The sequence below is a fragment of the Thalassophryne amazonica genome, unplaced genomic scaffold, assembly GCF_902500255.1.
Source record: "Thalassophryne amazonica unplaced genomic scaffold, fThaAma1.1, whole genome shotgun sequence".
Lineage (NCBI taxonomy): Eukaryota > Metazoa > Chordata > Actinopteri > Batrachoidiformes > Batrachoididae > Thalassophryne > Thalassophryne amazonica.
Genome location: NW_022986288.1, coordinates 1 through 15,227, shown reverse-complemented (window position 1 = coordinate 15,227; position 15,227 = coordinate 1). Strand labels below are relative to the sequence as shown.

General features: G+C 43.0%; 1 protein-coding gene across 1 annotated transcript in view; it reads left to right on the top strand.

The window, feature by feature from the left end:
* The window catches only part of tg (thyroglobulin), a 143,198-nt gene extending 139,156 nt beyond the window's left edge, over positions 1 to 4,042 (top strand). Inside the window, 2 exon segments of the mRNA XM_034165528.1 lie at positions 3,677 to 3,849; positions 3,901 to 4,042. Coding sequence (XP_034021419.1) covers positions 3,677 to 3,849; positions 3,901 to 4,031 — 304 coding nt within the window. The 3' untranslated portion in view covers positions 4,032 to 4,042.
* Positions 4,043 to 15,227: the final 11,185 nt, after the last annotated feature.

Sequence of the window (15,227 nt, the reverse complement as noted above, 5' to 3'; positions counted from 1 at the left end):
ACTGCAGTCCAGCATTAGGGCTCTCCAACTGGTTCAAAATGCTGCTGTCAGACTTTTGACAGGAAGCAGAACGTTTGACCACATTACACCCATTTTGGCGTTTCTTCACTGGCTTCCTGTCCCAGTGAGATCGGATCTTAAGGTTCTGCTACTAGTCTATAAAATTATTCACAGACTGGCACCTCCCTGCTTAGCTGACCTAATTAAACCTTAAGTACCGGCCCGGGCTTTGTGTTCTCAGGGTGCAGGACTACTTACTGTCCCTAGGGTGAATAAAAAGTCTGTAGGTCACAGAGCTTTCTCTTATTGTGCCCCTGTTCTGTGGAATGATCTCCCTGCGTCAATAAAACAGTCAAATTCTATGGAGACTTTCAAGTCCAGACTTAAGACACACTTATTTTCCCTTTTGTATGGCTAGCATAGTGGCATATCATGTCACTACACTTTTTACGCTTTTAAATTCATTTTATTAGTAAACGGAGCGGGCCGCGGCCTCAACTTTATCTAAAGTCTGGGTCTTTTAGTGAAGCTTAGGGCTAGTGGCTGGCGATCACCTTAGTATTCATTCTGTTTTTCTTGTTGCTAAATGCTGACAAATTATACTGTATTTGTTGTCTTTCTGATGGCTGATTCTGTTTTTTTTCTTTTTGTTTGAGGTGCGACTCCATCCAGAGGTGGAAGTGGGTGTCTTCTTCTGCAGGCCTCCAGTCTTGTGCACCAGCATGGACTTCCAAAATTTCCTGTATATTCGTGTTGTCAGTTGTGTCTGTATCATGGCCCAAGCAGAGGGTCACCCCTTTGATTTTGGTCTGCTTGAGGTTTCTTCCTCAAATCATCAGAGGGAGTTTTTTCATACCACTGTCACCTGTGTTCTTGCTCTGGGAGTTAGTAAGATTAGACCGTACTTGTGTGAAGCACCTTGAGGCACTTTGTTGTGATTTGCCACTATATAAATTAAATAAATTGAACTGAATTGAATCGTGAGCTTCACCTTTTGGCTCAGCTCCCTTTTTGCCACAACAGTACAGTAGAGCGAATGCAACATCGCCGCTGCTGCACCAGTTCTCTGGCTAATCTCACGCTCCATTGTCCCCTCATTCCTGAACAAGACCCCGAGGTACTTGAACTCCTTCACTTGGGGCAAGACATCATTCCCTACCCGTAGTATGCAATCCATTGGTTTCCAGCTCAGAACCATGACCTCATATTTAGAGGTCCTGATCCTCATCCCATCCGCTTCACACTCTGCTGGAAGCCAATCCAGTGAGTGTCGGAGGTCACAGGCTGACGAAGCCAACAGAACCACATCATCTGCAAATAGCAGTGATGAGACCCTGAGCCCATCAAATTGAAGACCCTCCTCCCCCCAACTACATCTCAATATCCTGACCATGAATATCACAAACAGGATTGGTGACAAGGTGCAGCCCTGGTGGAGGCCAACCCCCACCGGAAAGGAGTCTGACTTACTGCTGAGAACTTGAACACAGCTCTCATTTTATGAGTGCAATGATTGGATGGCCCTGAGAAGGAACTCCTTCGCTCCATACTCCCACAGCACCTCCAACAGTATCTCCCGGGTTACCCGATCATATGCCTTCTTCAAGTCCACAAAACACATGTAGACTGGATAGGCATCCCAGGCACCCTCCAGGATCCTTGTGAGAGTGAAAAGCTGGTCGGTTGTTCCACAACCAGGACAGAACCCTCATTGTTCCTCTTCAATCAGCAGTTCGTCTATCAGCCAAACCCTCCTTCCGAACACTTTACCAGTGAGGCTGAGTAGTGTGATGCCCCTGTAGTTGGCACACACTCTCTGGTCCCCCTTTTTAAATATGAGGACCATCACCCCAGTTTGCCACTCCTTAGGCACTGTTCCAGACCTCAACTCAATGTTGAACTGACATCTCATCCAAGACAGTCCCTCCATACCTAGAGCCTTCAGCATTTCTAGATAGATTTTTGAGTTGCGTGACTACCCCAGTGACTTCCAGCAGGGAAATTGAAGAGCTTCCAGCTCTGCCCCAACCATAGAGGGCGCTCTAGTCTGATGCAGGAGTTCCTCAAAGTGTTCCTTCCAGCGCCTGATTACCTCCTCAGCTGAGGTCAACCGAGTCCCATCCTTACTGTAGACAGGTTGAATGGTTCACAGTTTTCCTCTCCTGAGGTGCCTCACAGTCCACCAGAAGCACCTTGGTGCTGACCGAAAGCCCTTCTCCATGGTTACTCCGAACTCCTCCCACATTTGCTGCTTTGCCTTCCCCACTGCAGAGGCTGCTGCCCTTCAGGCCTGTCGGTCGATACCATGCAACTGCCTCTGGAGTCCTCTGAGATAACATATCCCAGATGGACTCATTCTTTAGTCAGATGGCTCCCATGACCACCAGTGCCCACCACGGTGTTCGAGGGTTGCCGCCCCTTGAAGCACCCAAGACTGTCAGGCCACAGTTCACCACTGCGGCTTCAGCAATGGAAGCTTTGAACATTGCCCATTCTGGAGGAACCAACTGTCAGACATTTGGATCCTCCAGACATTCCCTGTTCACCCACACTATCCATTTGGGCTTACCAGGTTTGTCCAAAGTCCTACCCCACCCTCTGATCCAACTCACCACCAGATAGTGATCAGTGGACATGATACAATCACAAAATCGATCATTGATCTTCAGCTTAGAGTGCTCTAGTACCTTGTATACTTATGAGCATCCTTATCCAACTTGGTGTTCGTTATGGACAGTCAATAATTAGCACAGAAGTCCAGTAACAAATGACCATTCGGGTTTCAATCCGGGAGGCTGTTTCTCCCAATCACGCCTCCCCAGGTGTTTCTGTCATTGCCCACATGTGCGTTGAAGTCCCCCAGCAGAATAATAGAGTCCCCCACAGGAGCTCCATACAGGAATACTCTGAATTCCTGCTACAAACAGCCAGTGTTTCCCCCCATCTACCAGGGTAAAGTCCAATGTAGTGCCAGTCAGCTGGGGAGTCGTGAATTTCCCCACGTACGCCTGGTGCCTAACACTCTGGGCAACTCTAGAGAAGAATAAGGTCCAACTCCTCTCAAGGAGAGTGGTTCCAGATCTGAGGCTGTGTGTGAAGGCAAGGCACACCAGATCTAAATGGTAGTGCTCAACCTCCCGCACAAGCTCCAGCTCCTTCCCTTACAGCAAGGTGATGTTCCACACCCCCAGAGCTGGCCTCTGCCACTTGGGTCTGGTCCATCGAGAACCTCGACTTTCACTGCCACCCATGGGACAGCTCACCTGATCCAAGCAGTTCCCCCTGTGGGTGCCGGACTGGGCTCCGTGGCAAGCCTGGCCACCTTGCACTCGCTTATGGGCCCTCAGTCCAGGCATGGCTCCATGGGGGCTCTGGGCTTCCTCTGGGGCGGGTCATGTTTCCTATTCCTTGTTTTTTTAATGGTGTCATTGTGAACCATTCTTAGCCTGGCACCTCGCCTGAGACCAATTTGCCATGTGAGACCCTACCAGGAGCAGGAAGGCTCCAGACAACACAGATATCAGGTTGATAGGGACACACAAGCCTCTCCACCACAATAAGGTGCTGGTTCCTGGGTGATTCAATAGTTAAATCAGTCATGAGGAAATGTAAAGACACCTGATGGTAAAATTAAAAGTTTGGTGCTCATAAGTTTGACGATGTTGATTTCTTCTAGGAACCCAAATCCATCCCAGGTGTGGGACGAGTCAGTTCTGACCCGCTGGATGCCAGTTATCCCCTCTGTGGCTCCGCCTATGTACCTGGAGTTGGGCCCCGCCCTGTGGCTGCAGCAGGGCCTCCGGCAGAGCGCCTGCTCCTTCTGGAACCAGCTGGCCGACAAACTGAGCTGTGGGTAGAACTTGGTGCCGTACACTCTCACGGTTCTGGTTTTCCCTTGAGTTCTATGACTATGCTCTTTTTAATCTCCAGGTGATGTAGAGGCGGAGCCTGTCCAGGTTGCATTGATCTCTGAGCTGCCATTGGCTCCAGTGCCCAGTGAATCACAGAGTGAGAAAGTCTCCTACAGCTGAAAGCCACGCCTCCAGATTATGTGCCAATTCAAAACCCTGAAATCTGTTTTTAATCAATAAAACTTTTATTTCATACTCTGCAATCTGTCTGACAGTTTATAATACTGAAATCACATGTCTGATACTTTTGTGCCATGATGGGTTAATTGTGTCACCATGTTAAGAAAACAGTTACAAATGAAAACCTTTAAATTTATTGAGGAACAAATTTCCAACAAACACAAAGTCCACTTCCACCCAAGAAACTGAACATCCAGCCCATAAATATTTTGACACTTTGGATTTGGCACAAAACCACAGTTGAGTTGAAATGAAAAAATGATGATGCTGAGAACACGTTCATCTCGAGGCTCCAACCTCCCATGTGCCTTCTGACAAACTGACTTCATGGAAATTATTCTCCTTATCCATGACACATGTCCACAGTGTCCACGACATATTGAACTATGTCCTCATTGTCCACTACATATTTAATTATGTCCACAGTGTCTACGACATATTGAGTTATGTCCACAGTGTCCAGTACATATTCAATTTTCAATTTATTTCATCTACAGTATATAGAGAAAAATCACAAAAAAGTTGCCTCAAGTTGCTTCACACAAGTAAGGTCTAACTTTACCAACCCCCAGAGCAAGAACACAGGTGACAGTGGTAAGAAAAAAACTCCCTCTGATGATCTGAGGAAGAAACCTCAAGCAGACCAGACTCAAAGGGGCGACCCTCTGCTTGGGTCGTGATACAGACACAAATTACAAAACAATTCACAAAATGAATACACAGGAAATGCTGCCAGTGCACAGGACAGGAGGGTTACAGAAACAGACACCACACCCATCAAGTAAAACCTCTTAAATCATTGTAAAGTTAGTTTTAAGCATAAACGAGGCTTTAAATGGTGACGCATTGAAATGTCCGACGTGCAGTGAACGCATCAGGTAACAGCTCTGCAGCGGTACGGCTACTACGGGGGACCGTTCAGTATGCTAAATCTGTTCAATGCAAGTGGTTTTCCTCCAATAAGAGTTGATTTTACACTGTTTTGAATTGATTTAGCACTGTGATAGAGTATAATTCACTCGATTTGGAATGGGATCAAATGTTATCCCAGCAAATTTTACTCAATCAATCAATCAACTTTTTTCTTATATAGCGCCAAATCACAACAAACAGTTGCCCCAAGGCGCTCCATATTGTAAGGCAAGGCCATACAATAACCATGAAAAACCCCAACGGTCAAAACGACCCCCTATGAGCAAGCACTTGGCAACAGTGGGAAGGAAAAACTCCCTTTTAACAGGAAGAAACCTCCAGCAGAACCAGGCTCAGGGAGGGGCAGTCTTCTGCTGAGACTGGTTGGGGCTGAGGGAAAAAACCAGGAAAAAGACATGCCGTGAAGGGGGGCAGAGATCGATCACTAATGATTAAATACAGAGTGGTGCATACGGAGCAAAAAGAGAAAGAAACAGTGCATCATGGGAACCCCCCCACAATCTACGTCTAAAGCAGCATAACCAAGGGATGGTCCAGGGTCACCCGATCCAGCCCTAACTATAAGCCGTAGCGAAAAGGAAAGTTTTAAGCCTAATCTTAAAAGTAGAGAGGGTATCTGTCTCCCTGATCTGAATTGGGAGCTGGTTCCACAGGAGAGGAGCCTGAAAGCTGAAGGCTCTGCCTCCCATTCTACTCTTACAAACCCTAGGAACTACAAGTAAGCCCGCAGTCTGAGAGCGAAGCGCTCTAATGGGGTAATATGGTACTACGAGGTCCCTAAGATAAGATGGGACCTGATTATTCAAAACCTTATAAGTAAGAAGAAGAATTTTAAATTCTATTCTAGAATTAACAGGAAGCCAATGAAGAGAGGCCAACACGGGTGAGATATGCTCTCTCCTTCTAGTCCCCGTCAGTACTCTAGCTGCAGCATTCTGAACCAACTGAAGGCTTTTTAGGGAACTTTTAGGACAACCTGATAATAATGAATTACAATAGTCCAGCCTAGAGGAAATAAATGCATGAATTAGTTTTTCAGCATCACTCTGAGACAAGACCTTTCTGATTTTAGAGATATTGCGTAAATGCAAAAAGGCAGTCCTACATATTTGTTTAATATGCGCTTTGAATGACATATCCTGATCAAAAATGACTCCAAGATTTCTCACAGTATTACTAGAGGTCAGGGAAATGCCATCCAGAGTAACGATCTGGTTAGACACCATGCTTCTAAGATTTGTGGGGCCAAGTACAATAACTTCAGTTTTATCTGAGTTTAAAAGCAGGAAATTAGAGGTCATCCATGTCTTTATGTCTGTAAGACAATCCTGCAGTTTAGCTAATTGGTGTGTATCCTCTGGCTTCATGGATAGATAAAGCTGGGTATCATCTGCGTAACAATGAAAATTTAAGCAATACCGTCTAATAATACTGCCTAAGGGAAGCATGTATAAAGTGAATAAAATTGGTCCTAGCACAGAACCTTGTGGAACTCCATAATTAACTTTAGTCTGTGAAGAAGATTCCCCATTTACATGAACAAACTGTAATCTATTAGACAAATATGATTCAAACCACCGCAGCGCAGTGCCTTTAATACCTATGACATGCTCTACTCAGCAAAAATTCCTGTGTAGTAGCATACTATGCCAGTATGCTAGTCATACAAAAGGGAAAATAAGTGTGTCTTAAGTCTGGACTTGAAAGTCTCCATAGAATCTGACTGTTTTATTGATGCAGGGAGATCATTCCACAGAACAGGGGCACGATAAGAGAAAACTCTGTGACCCACAGACTTCTTATTCACCCTAGGGACACTAAGTAGTCCTGCACCCTGAGAACGCAAAGTCCAGGCTGGTACGTAGGATTTAATTAGGTCAGCTAGGTAGGGAGGTGCCAGTCCATGAACAATTTTATAGACTAGTAGTAGAACCTTAAAATCTGATCTCACTGGGACAGAAAGCCAGTGAAGAGACGCCAAAATGGGTGTAATGTGGTCAAATTTTATGCTTCCTGTCAAAAGTCTGACAGCAGCATTTTGAACCAATTGGAGAGCCCTAATGCTGGACTGCAGTAAACCAGAAAATAGAACATAACAGTAGTCCAATCTAGAAAGACAAACGCATGAAATCAGGGTCTCAGCATCAGCCATAGACAGGATGGGACAAATCTTCAATATATTTCACAGGTGGAAGAAAGCAGTCCTCGTAATACCTCTAATGTGGAGGTCAAAGGACAATGTAGGATGAAAAATTACTCCAAGGTTCATCACTTTGTCAGCATGATGTGTGACACATGAGCCTAGCCTAAGTGTTAGCTCATCAAATTGATGCCGATGTCTCACTGGGCCAAGAGCCATCATTTCAGTCTTATCAGAGTTTAAAAGCAGGAAGCAAGACATCCAGCTTTTCACTGATGCAAGGCAATCTTCTAAGGATTTATGTGGATGAGATTACCAGCAGTTATCGGCATGTACATTTATTTCCTCTAGGCTGGACTATTGTAATTCATTATTATCAGGTTGTCCTAAAAGTTCCCCGAAAAGCCTTCAGTTAATTCAAAATGCTGCAGCTAGAGTATTGACAGGGACTAGAAGGAGAGAGCATATCTCACCCATATTGGCTTCTCTTCATTGGCTTCCTGTTAATTCTAGAATAGAATTTAAAATTCTTCTTCTTACTTATAAGGTTTTGAATAATCAGGTCCCATCTTATCTTAGGGACCTCACAACAAACAGTTGCCCCAAGGCGCTTTATATTGTAAGGCAAAGCCATACAATAATTACAGAAAAACCCCAACTGTCAAAATGACCCGCTGTGAGCAAGCACTTGGCTACAGTGGGAAGGAAAAACTCCCTTTTAACAGGAAGAAACCTCCAGCAGAACCAGGCTCAGGGAGGGGCAGTCTTCTGCTGGGACTGGTTGGGGCTGAGGGAGAGAACCAGGAAAAAGACATGCTGTGGAGGGGAGCAGAGATCAATCACTAATGATTAAATGCAGAGTGGTGCATACAGAGCAAAAAGAGAAAGAAACACTCAGTGCATCATGGGAACCCCCCAGCAGTCTAAGTCTATAGCAGCATAACTAAGGGTTGGTTCAGGGTCACCTGATCCAGCCCTAACTATAAGCTTTAGCAAAAAGGAAAGTTTTAAGCCTAATCTTAAAAGTAGACAGAGTGTCTGTCTCCCTGATCTGAATTGGGAGCTGGTTCCACAGGAGAGGAGCCTGAAAGCTGAAGGCTCTGCCTCCCATTCTACTCTTACAAACCCTAGGAACTACAAGTAAGCCTGCAGTCTGAGAGCGAAGCGCTCTGTTGGGGTGATATGGTACTAAGAGGTCCATAAGATAAGATGGGACCTGATTATTCAAAACCTTATAAGTAAGAAGAAGAATTTTAAATTCTATTCTAGAATTAAAAGGAAGCCAATGAAGAGAGGCCAATATGGGTGAGATATGCTCTCTCCTTCTAGTCCCCGTCAGTACTCTAGCTGCAGCATTTTGACTTAACTGAAGGCTTTTCAGGGAACTTTTAGGACAACCTGATAATAATGAATTACAATAGTCCAGCCTAGAGGAAATAAATGCATGAATTAGTTTTTCAGCATCACTCTGAGACAAGACCTTTCTAATTTTAGAGATATTCAATCAATCAATCAATCAATTTTTTTATATAGCACCAAATCACAACAAACAGTTGCCCCAAGGCGCTTTATATTGTAAGGCAAGGCCATACAATAATTATGTAAAACCCCAACGGTCAAAACGACCCCCTGTGAGCAAGCACTTGGCTACAATGGGAAGGAAAAACTCCCTTTTAACAGGAAGAAACCTCCAGCAGAACCAGGCTCAGGGAGGGGCAGTCTTCTGCTGGGACTGGTTGGGGCTGAGGGAGAGAACCAGGAAAAAGACATGCTGTGGAGGGGAGCAGAGATCGATCACTAATGATTAAATGCAGAGTGGTGCATACAGAGCAAAAAGAGAAAGAAACAGTGCATCATGGGAACGCCCCAGCAGTCTACGTCTATAGTAGCATAACTAAGGGATGGTTCAGGGTCACCTGATCCAGCCCTAACTATAAGCTTTAGCAAAAAGGAAAGTTTTAAGCCTAATCTTAAAAGTAGAGAGGGTGTCTGTCTCCCTGATCTGAATTGGGAGCTGGTTCCACAGGAGAGGAGCCTGAAAGCTGAAGGCTCTGCCTCCCATTCTACTCTTACAAACCCTAGGAACTACAAGTAAGCCTGCAGTCTGAGAGCGAAGCGCTCTATTGGGGTGATATGGTACTATGAGGTCCCTAAGATAAGATGGGACCTGATTATTCAAAACCTTATAAGTAAGAAGAAGAATTTTAAATTCTATTCTAGAATTAACAGGAAGCCAATGAAGAGAGGCCAATATGGGTGAGATATGCTCTCTCCTTCTAGTCCCCGTCAGTACTCTAGCTGCAGCATTTTGAATTAACTGAAGGCTTTTTAGGGAACTTTTAGGACAACCTGATAATAATGAATTACAATAGTCCAGCCTAGAGGAAATAAATGCATGAATTAGTTTTTCAGCATCACTCTGAGACAAGACCTTTCTGATTTTAGAGATATTGCGTAAATGCAAAAAAGCAGTCCTACATATTTGTTTAATATGCGCTTTGAATGACATATCCTGATCAAAAATGACTCCAAGATTTCTCACAGTATTACTAGAGGTCAGGGTAATGCCATCCAGAGTAAGGATCTGGTTAGACACCATGTTTCTAAGATTTGTGGGGCCAAATACAATAACTTCAGTTTTATCTGAGTTTAAAAGCAGGAAATTAGAGGTCATCCATGTCTTTATGTCTGAAAGACATTCCTGCAGTTTAGCTAATTGGTGTGTGTCCTCTGGCTTCATGGATAGATAAAGCTGGGTATCATCTGCGTAACAATGAAAATTTAAGCAATACCGTCTAATAATACTGCCTAAGGGAAGCATGTATAAAGTGAATAAAATTGGTCCTAGCACAGAACCTTGTGGAACTCCATAATTAACCTTAGTCTGTGAAGAAGATTCCCCATTTACATGAACAAATTGTAATCTATTAGACAAATATGATTCAAACCACCGCAGCGCAGTGCCTTTAATACCTATGGCATGCTCTAATCTCTGTAATAAAATTTTATGGTCAACAGTATCAAAAGCAGCACTGAGGTCTAACAGAACAAGCACAGAGATGAGTCCACTGTCTGAGGCCATAAGAAGATCATTTGTAACCTTCACTAATGCTGTTTCTGTACTATGATGAATTCTAAAACCTGACTGAAACTCTTCAAATAGACCATTCCTCTGCAGATGATCAGTTAGCTGTTTTACAACTACCCTTTCAAGAATTTTTGAGAGAAAAGGAAGGTTGGAGATTGGCCTATAATTAGCTAAGATAGCTGGGTCAAGTGATGGCTTTTTAAGTAATGGTTTAATTACTGCCACCTTAAAAGCCTGTGGTACATAGCCAACTAATAAAGATAGATTGATCATATTTAAGATCGAAGCATTAAATAATGGTAGGGCTTCCTTGAGCAGCCTGGTAGGAATGGGGTCTAATAAACATGTTGATGGTTTGGATGAAGTAACTAATGAAAATAACTCAGACAGAACAATCGGAGAGAAAGAGTCTAACCAAATACCGGCATCACTGAAAGCAGCCAAAGAGAACGATACGTCTTTGGGATGATTATGAGTAATTTTTTCTCTAATAGTTAAAATTTTATTAGCAAAGAAAATTAGTGAGACGCCATTTCCTCTCCAACTTATGGGTTATCTGCTTTAAGCTGCAAGTTTGTGAGTTATACCACGGAGTCAGGCACTTCTGATTTAAGGCTTCTAATTTAAGCCTTAAATTTCTGTTTAAGGCTACCTTCTGAAAAGCAGTTTGAACATAATAGTTTTTAGTTTGTAGCGTCAACAGCAGGTGCTACTATTATTGTGAACACCCCCTTTTCTACTTTTTTTTTTACTAATAGCCCACTTTCATAGCCTTAAGAGTGTGCATATCATGAATTCTTGGTCTTGTTGGATTTGTGAGAATCTACTGAATCTACTGGTACCTTGTTTCCCATGTAACAAAAAGAAATATACTCAAAACCTGGATTAATCTTTTTAGTCACATAGCACTACTATTATTCTGAACACTACTGTATAACTGAGTATCATCAGCATAGCAGTGAAAGGTAATCCCAAAACGTCGCAATATGTGCCCAAGGCGTGCTATATAAAGGGAGAAAAGCAGGAAGCCTCAGATGGACCCCTGTGGAACCCCAAATTTCATGTCCCTAAGGTTAGAGGTAGTGTTACTGTACAAAACAGTGAGAACAACTGGTCAAGTATGATGTCAACCATGCAAGGGCACTCCCAGTAATCCCAAAATGATTCTCCAGCCTATCAAGTAGCAGAAGATCATTCACCACTTTAGTGAGAGCAGTCTCTGTGGGATGATATTTTCTAAAAGCAGACTGCAGTGGCTCAAAAAAGATTATTCTCAGTAAGGTGGTTCACAAGCAAACCACCTTTTCCCGAATTTTAAAGCAAAATGATAGATTTGATATCAGCCAATAGTTTTTCAATACATGAGGGTCAAGATTAGGTTTCTTAAATAATGGTTTAATCACTGCAGATTTGAAACATTTAGGAACAGATCCAAAAGATAAAGAAAGATTAATAATTTCCAGCACAGTCAGCCCAAGAGTGGGCCACAGGTCCTTAAACAGTTTTGTTGGTGTAGGATCAAATAAACAAGTTGTGCTTTTTGTTGATGTTATGAATTTCGTCAGCATGCCTAGTGAGATACTTTCGCATTCTGTAAATCTACCTCAGTAATGGCGCCCACCTCAATAGCAGGGTGTAGTGGCTGGGTTAAGGCATGCTGGTATATGTTTAACCTAATGTCTTCTATTTTCTTCTCAAAGTAATCCAGGAAATCTTGTGCTGTAAAAGGAGAGCAAACTACAGGTGGTTGTCCATGAATAAGTGTTGCCACCGTGTCGAACAAGAACTTTGAGTTAAGCTTGTTCTTGTTGATCAAATCAGAGTAATAGGTCCACTTTGTAGCCAGTAGTGCATGTTTATAGTCTAAGATACTTTTGAACTATGCCATTTTCATCTGGACCTCTAGCCTTATGCTTGAGGTCATGCAAGTAATCATTGAACCAAGGTGACTGTGTTTTAGGGGGGCGTGGTTTTAATAAAGAAGGCGCAATCATGTTGAGTGTAGTTTTGAGCGCTGAGTTTAAACTCTCCACAAGTCTGTGTACTGACTGGTCATTTTCCAAATGTGAAGCTAAGACATCAGGCAGTCTAGCTTCGAGTCATAGCTGAGGAGTTGATGCGTCACTGAAGTGATAAATAAGGTTGCTGTTCCACTAAACACAGCAGCGATACTACAAACCTTATGAGTGATCAGAGACCACCAATGCAAGAGGCATGATGTCAATCTTCGTGACAGCAATACCACATGTGAGAACCAAATCCAGGGTATTTCCACTAATGTGCATTGAGTCCTGAATGCTTTGCTGAAATCCTAATACATCCACAATTTCCATAAATGATTTGCAGAGGGGATCAGAAGGCTTATTTATATGAATGTTAAAGTCACCAATCATCAGAATGTTATCTGCACTAGTCGACAAGTTAGAGATTAATGCACCAAATTCATCTAAGAATTCAGTGTATGGGCCAAGGGGCCTATGTCCAGCAACAAAGTAATACAGCTGATTTTTATTCTTCTGACTTTGGCAATACATAGTATCATGGGCAGAGCGGAGAATCAGATGTTCAAACGAGTTATATTTGTGACCACCTACAGCTAATAAACTAAGTCTAGATTTATCAATAAGAGCAACACCCCCGCCTTGCGTAGTATCATGAGGTACGTGACTAAATGTGTATGCTGGTGGGCAGGCCTCATTTAAGGGGAGGACAGCTGTCAGTTTAAGCCAGGTTTAAGCTAATTGGTTTAAGCAATTATGGTTGATGATCCATAATTAGATCATTAATCAGCAATGATTTTGAGGACAGTGATGTTCACAGCCATAAAGTCTTGCAGACGTGTCACAACATGCACAGCAAGACAGTTTTGACTCATGGTTAGAATTTTAAACAAACTAATTCTGGACAATTATGATTATTCAGTTACAGTGAGGAAAATACGTATTTGAACACCCTGCGGTTTTGCAAGTTCTCCCACTTAGAAATCTTGGAGGGGTCTGAAATTTTCATCTTAGGTGCAAGTCCACTGTGAGAGACATAATCTAAAAAAAAAATCCGGAAATCACAATGTATGATTTTTTAATAATTTATTTGTATGTTACTGCTGCAAATAAGTATTTGAACACCTACCAACCAGCAAGAATTCTGTCTCACACAGACCTGTTAATTTGTCTTTAAGAAGCCATCTTATTCTGCACTCTTTACCTGTATTAATTGCACCTGTTTGAACTTGTTACCTGTATAAAAGACACCTATTCACACACTCAGTTAATCACACTCCAACCTGTCCACCATAGCCAAGACCAAAGAGCTGTCTAAGGACACCAGGGACAAAATTGTAGACCTGCACAAGGCTGGGATGGACTATAGGACAACAGGCAAGCAGCTTGGTAGAAGACAACAACTGTTATGATTATTTATTAGAAAGTGGAAGAAACACAAGATGACTGTCAATCTCCCTCAGTCTGGGATTCCATGCAAGATCTCACTTTGTGGGGTAAGGATGATTCTGAGAAAGCTCAGAACTACACAGGAGGACCTGGTCAATGACCTCAAGAGAGCTGGGACCACAGTCACAAAGATCACAAAAATCCTGCAGGGCAGCAAGGTCCCAAGCCAGCACATGTCCAGGCCAGTCTGAAGTTCACGAGTGACCATCTGCCAGAGGAGGCATGGGAGAAGGTCATGTGGTCAGATGAGACCAGAATAGAGCTTTTTGGAATCAACTCCACTTACCATGTTTAGAGGATGAGAACAACCCCAAGAAAACCATCCCAACCGTGAAGCATGGGGGTGGAAACATCATACTCTGGGGGTGCTCTTCTGCAAAGGGGACAAGACGACTGCACCGTATTGAAGGGAGGATGGATGGGGTCATGTATTGCGAGATTTTGGCAAACAACCTCCTTCCCTCAGTAAGAGTCTTCCAGCATGACAATGACCCCAAACACACAGCCAGGGCAACTAAGGAGGGGCTCCGTAAGAAGCATTTCAATGTCCTGGAGTGGCCTAGCCAGTCTCCAGACATGAACTCAATAGAAAATCTTTGGAGGGAGCTGAAACTCCAAACCTGAAAGATTTGGAGAAGATCGGTGTGGAGGAGTGGACCAAAATCCCTGCTGCAGTGTGCAAACCTGGTGAAAAACTACAGGAAACGTTTGACCTCTGTAATTGCAAACAAAGGCTACTGTACCAAATATTAACATTGATTTTCACAGGTGTTCAAATACTTATTTGCAGCAGTAACATACAAATAAATTATTAAAAAAATCATGCATTGTGATTGCTGGATTTTGTTTTTTTAGATTATGTCTCTCACAGTGGACATGCACCTAAGATGAGAATTTCAGACCCCTCCATGATTTCTAAGTGGGAGAACTTGCAAAACAGCAGGGTGTTCAAATACTTATTTTCCTCACTGTATGTATTTACAAAGTGACAATATTAGCTATATGTTTTAGTTTTAAAGTAATGCACTCATTTGGAAGGTTTTAGCGTTTACAGGCACACATGCCAAATATATATATATATATATATATCTCAACAAAAATATAAACGCAACACTTTTGGTTTTGCTCCCATTTTGTATGAGATGAACTCAAAGATCTAAAACTTTTTCCACATACACAATATCACAATTTCCCTCAAATATTGTTCACAAACCAGTCTAAATCTGTGATAGTGAGCACTTCTGCTTTGCTGAGATAATCCATCCCACCTCACAGGTGTGCCATATCAAGATGCTGATTAGACACCATGATTAGTGCACAGGTGTGCCTTAGACTGCCCACAATAAAAGGCCACTCTGAAAGGTGCAGTTTTATCACACAGCACAATGCCACAGATGTCGCAAGATTTGAGGGAGCGTGCAATTGGCATGCTGACAGCAGGAATGTCAACCAGAGCTGTTGCTCGTGTATTGAATGTTCATTTCTCTACCATAAGCCGTCTCCAAAGGCGTTTCAGAGAATTTGGC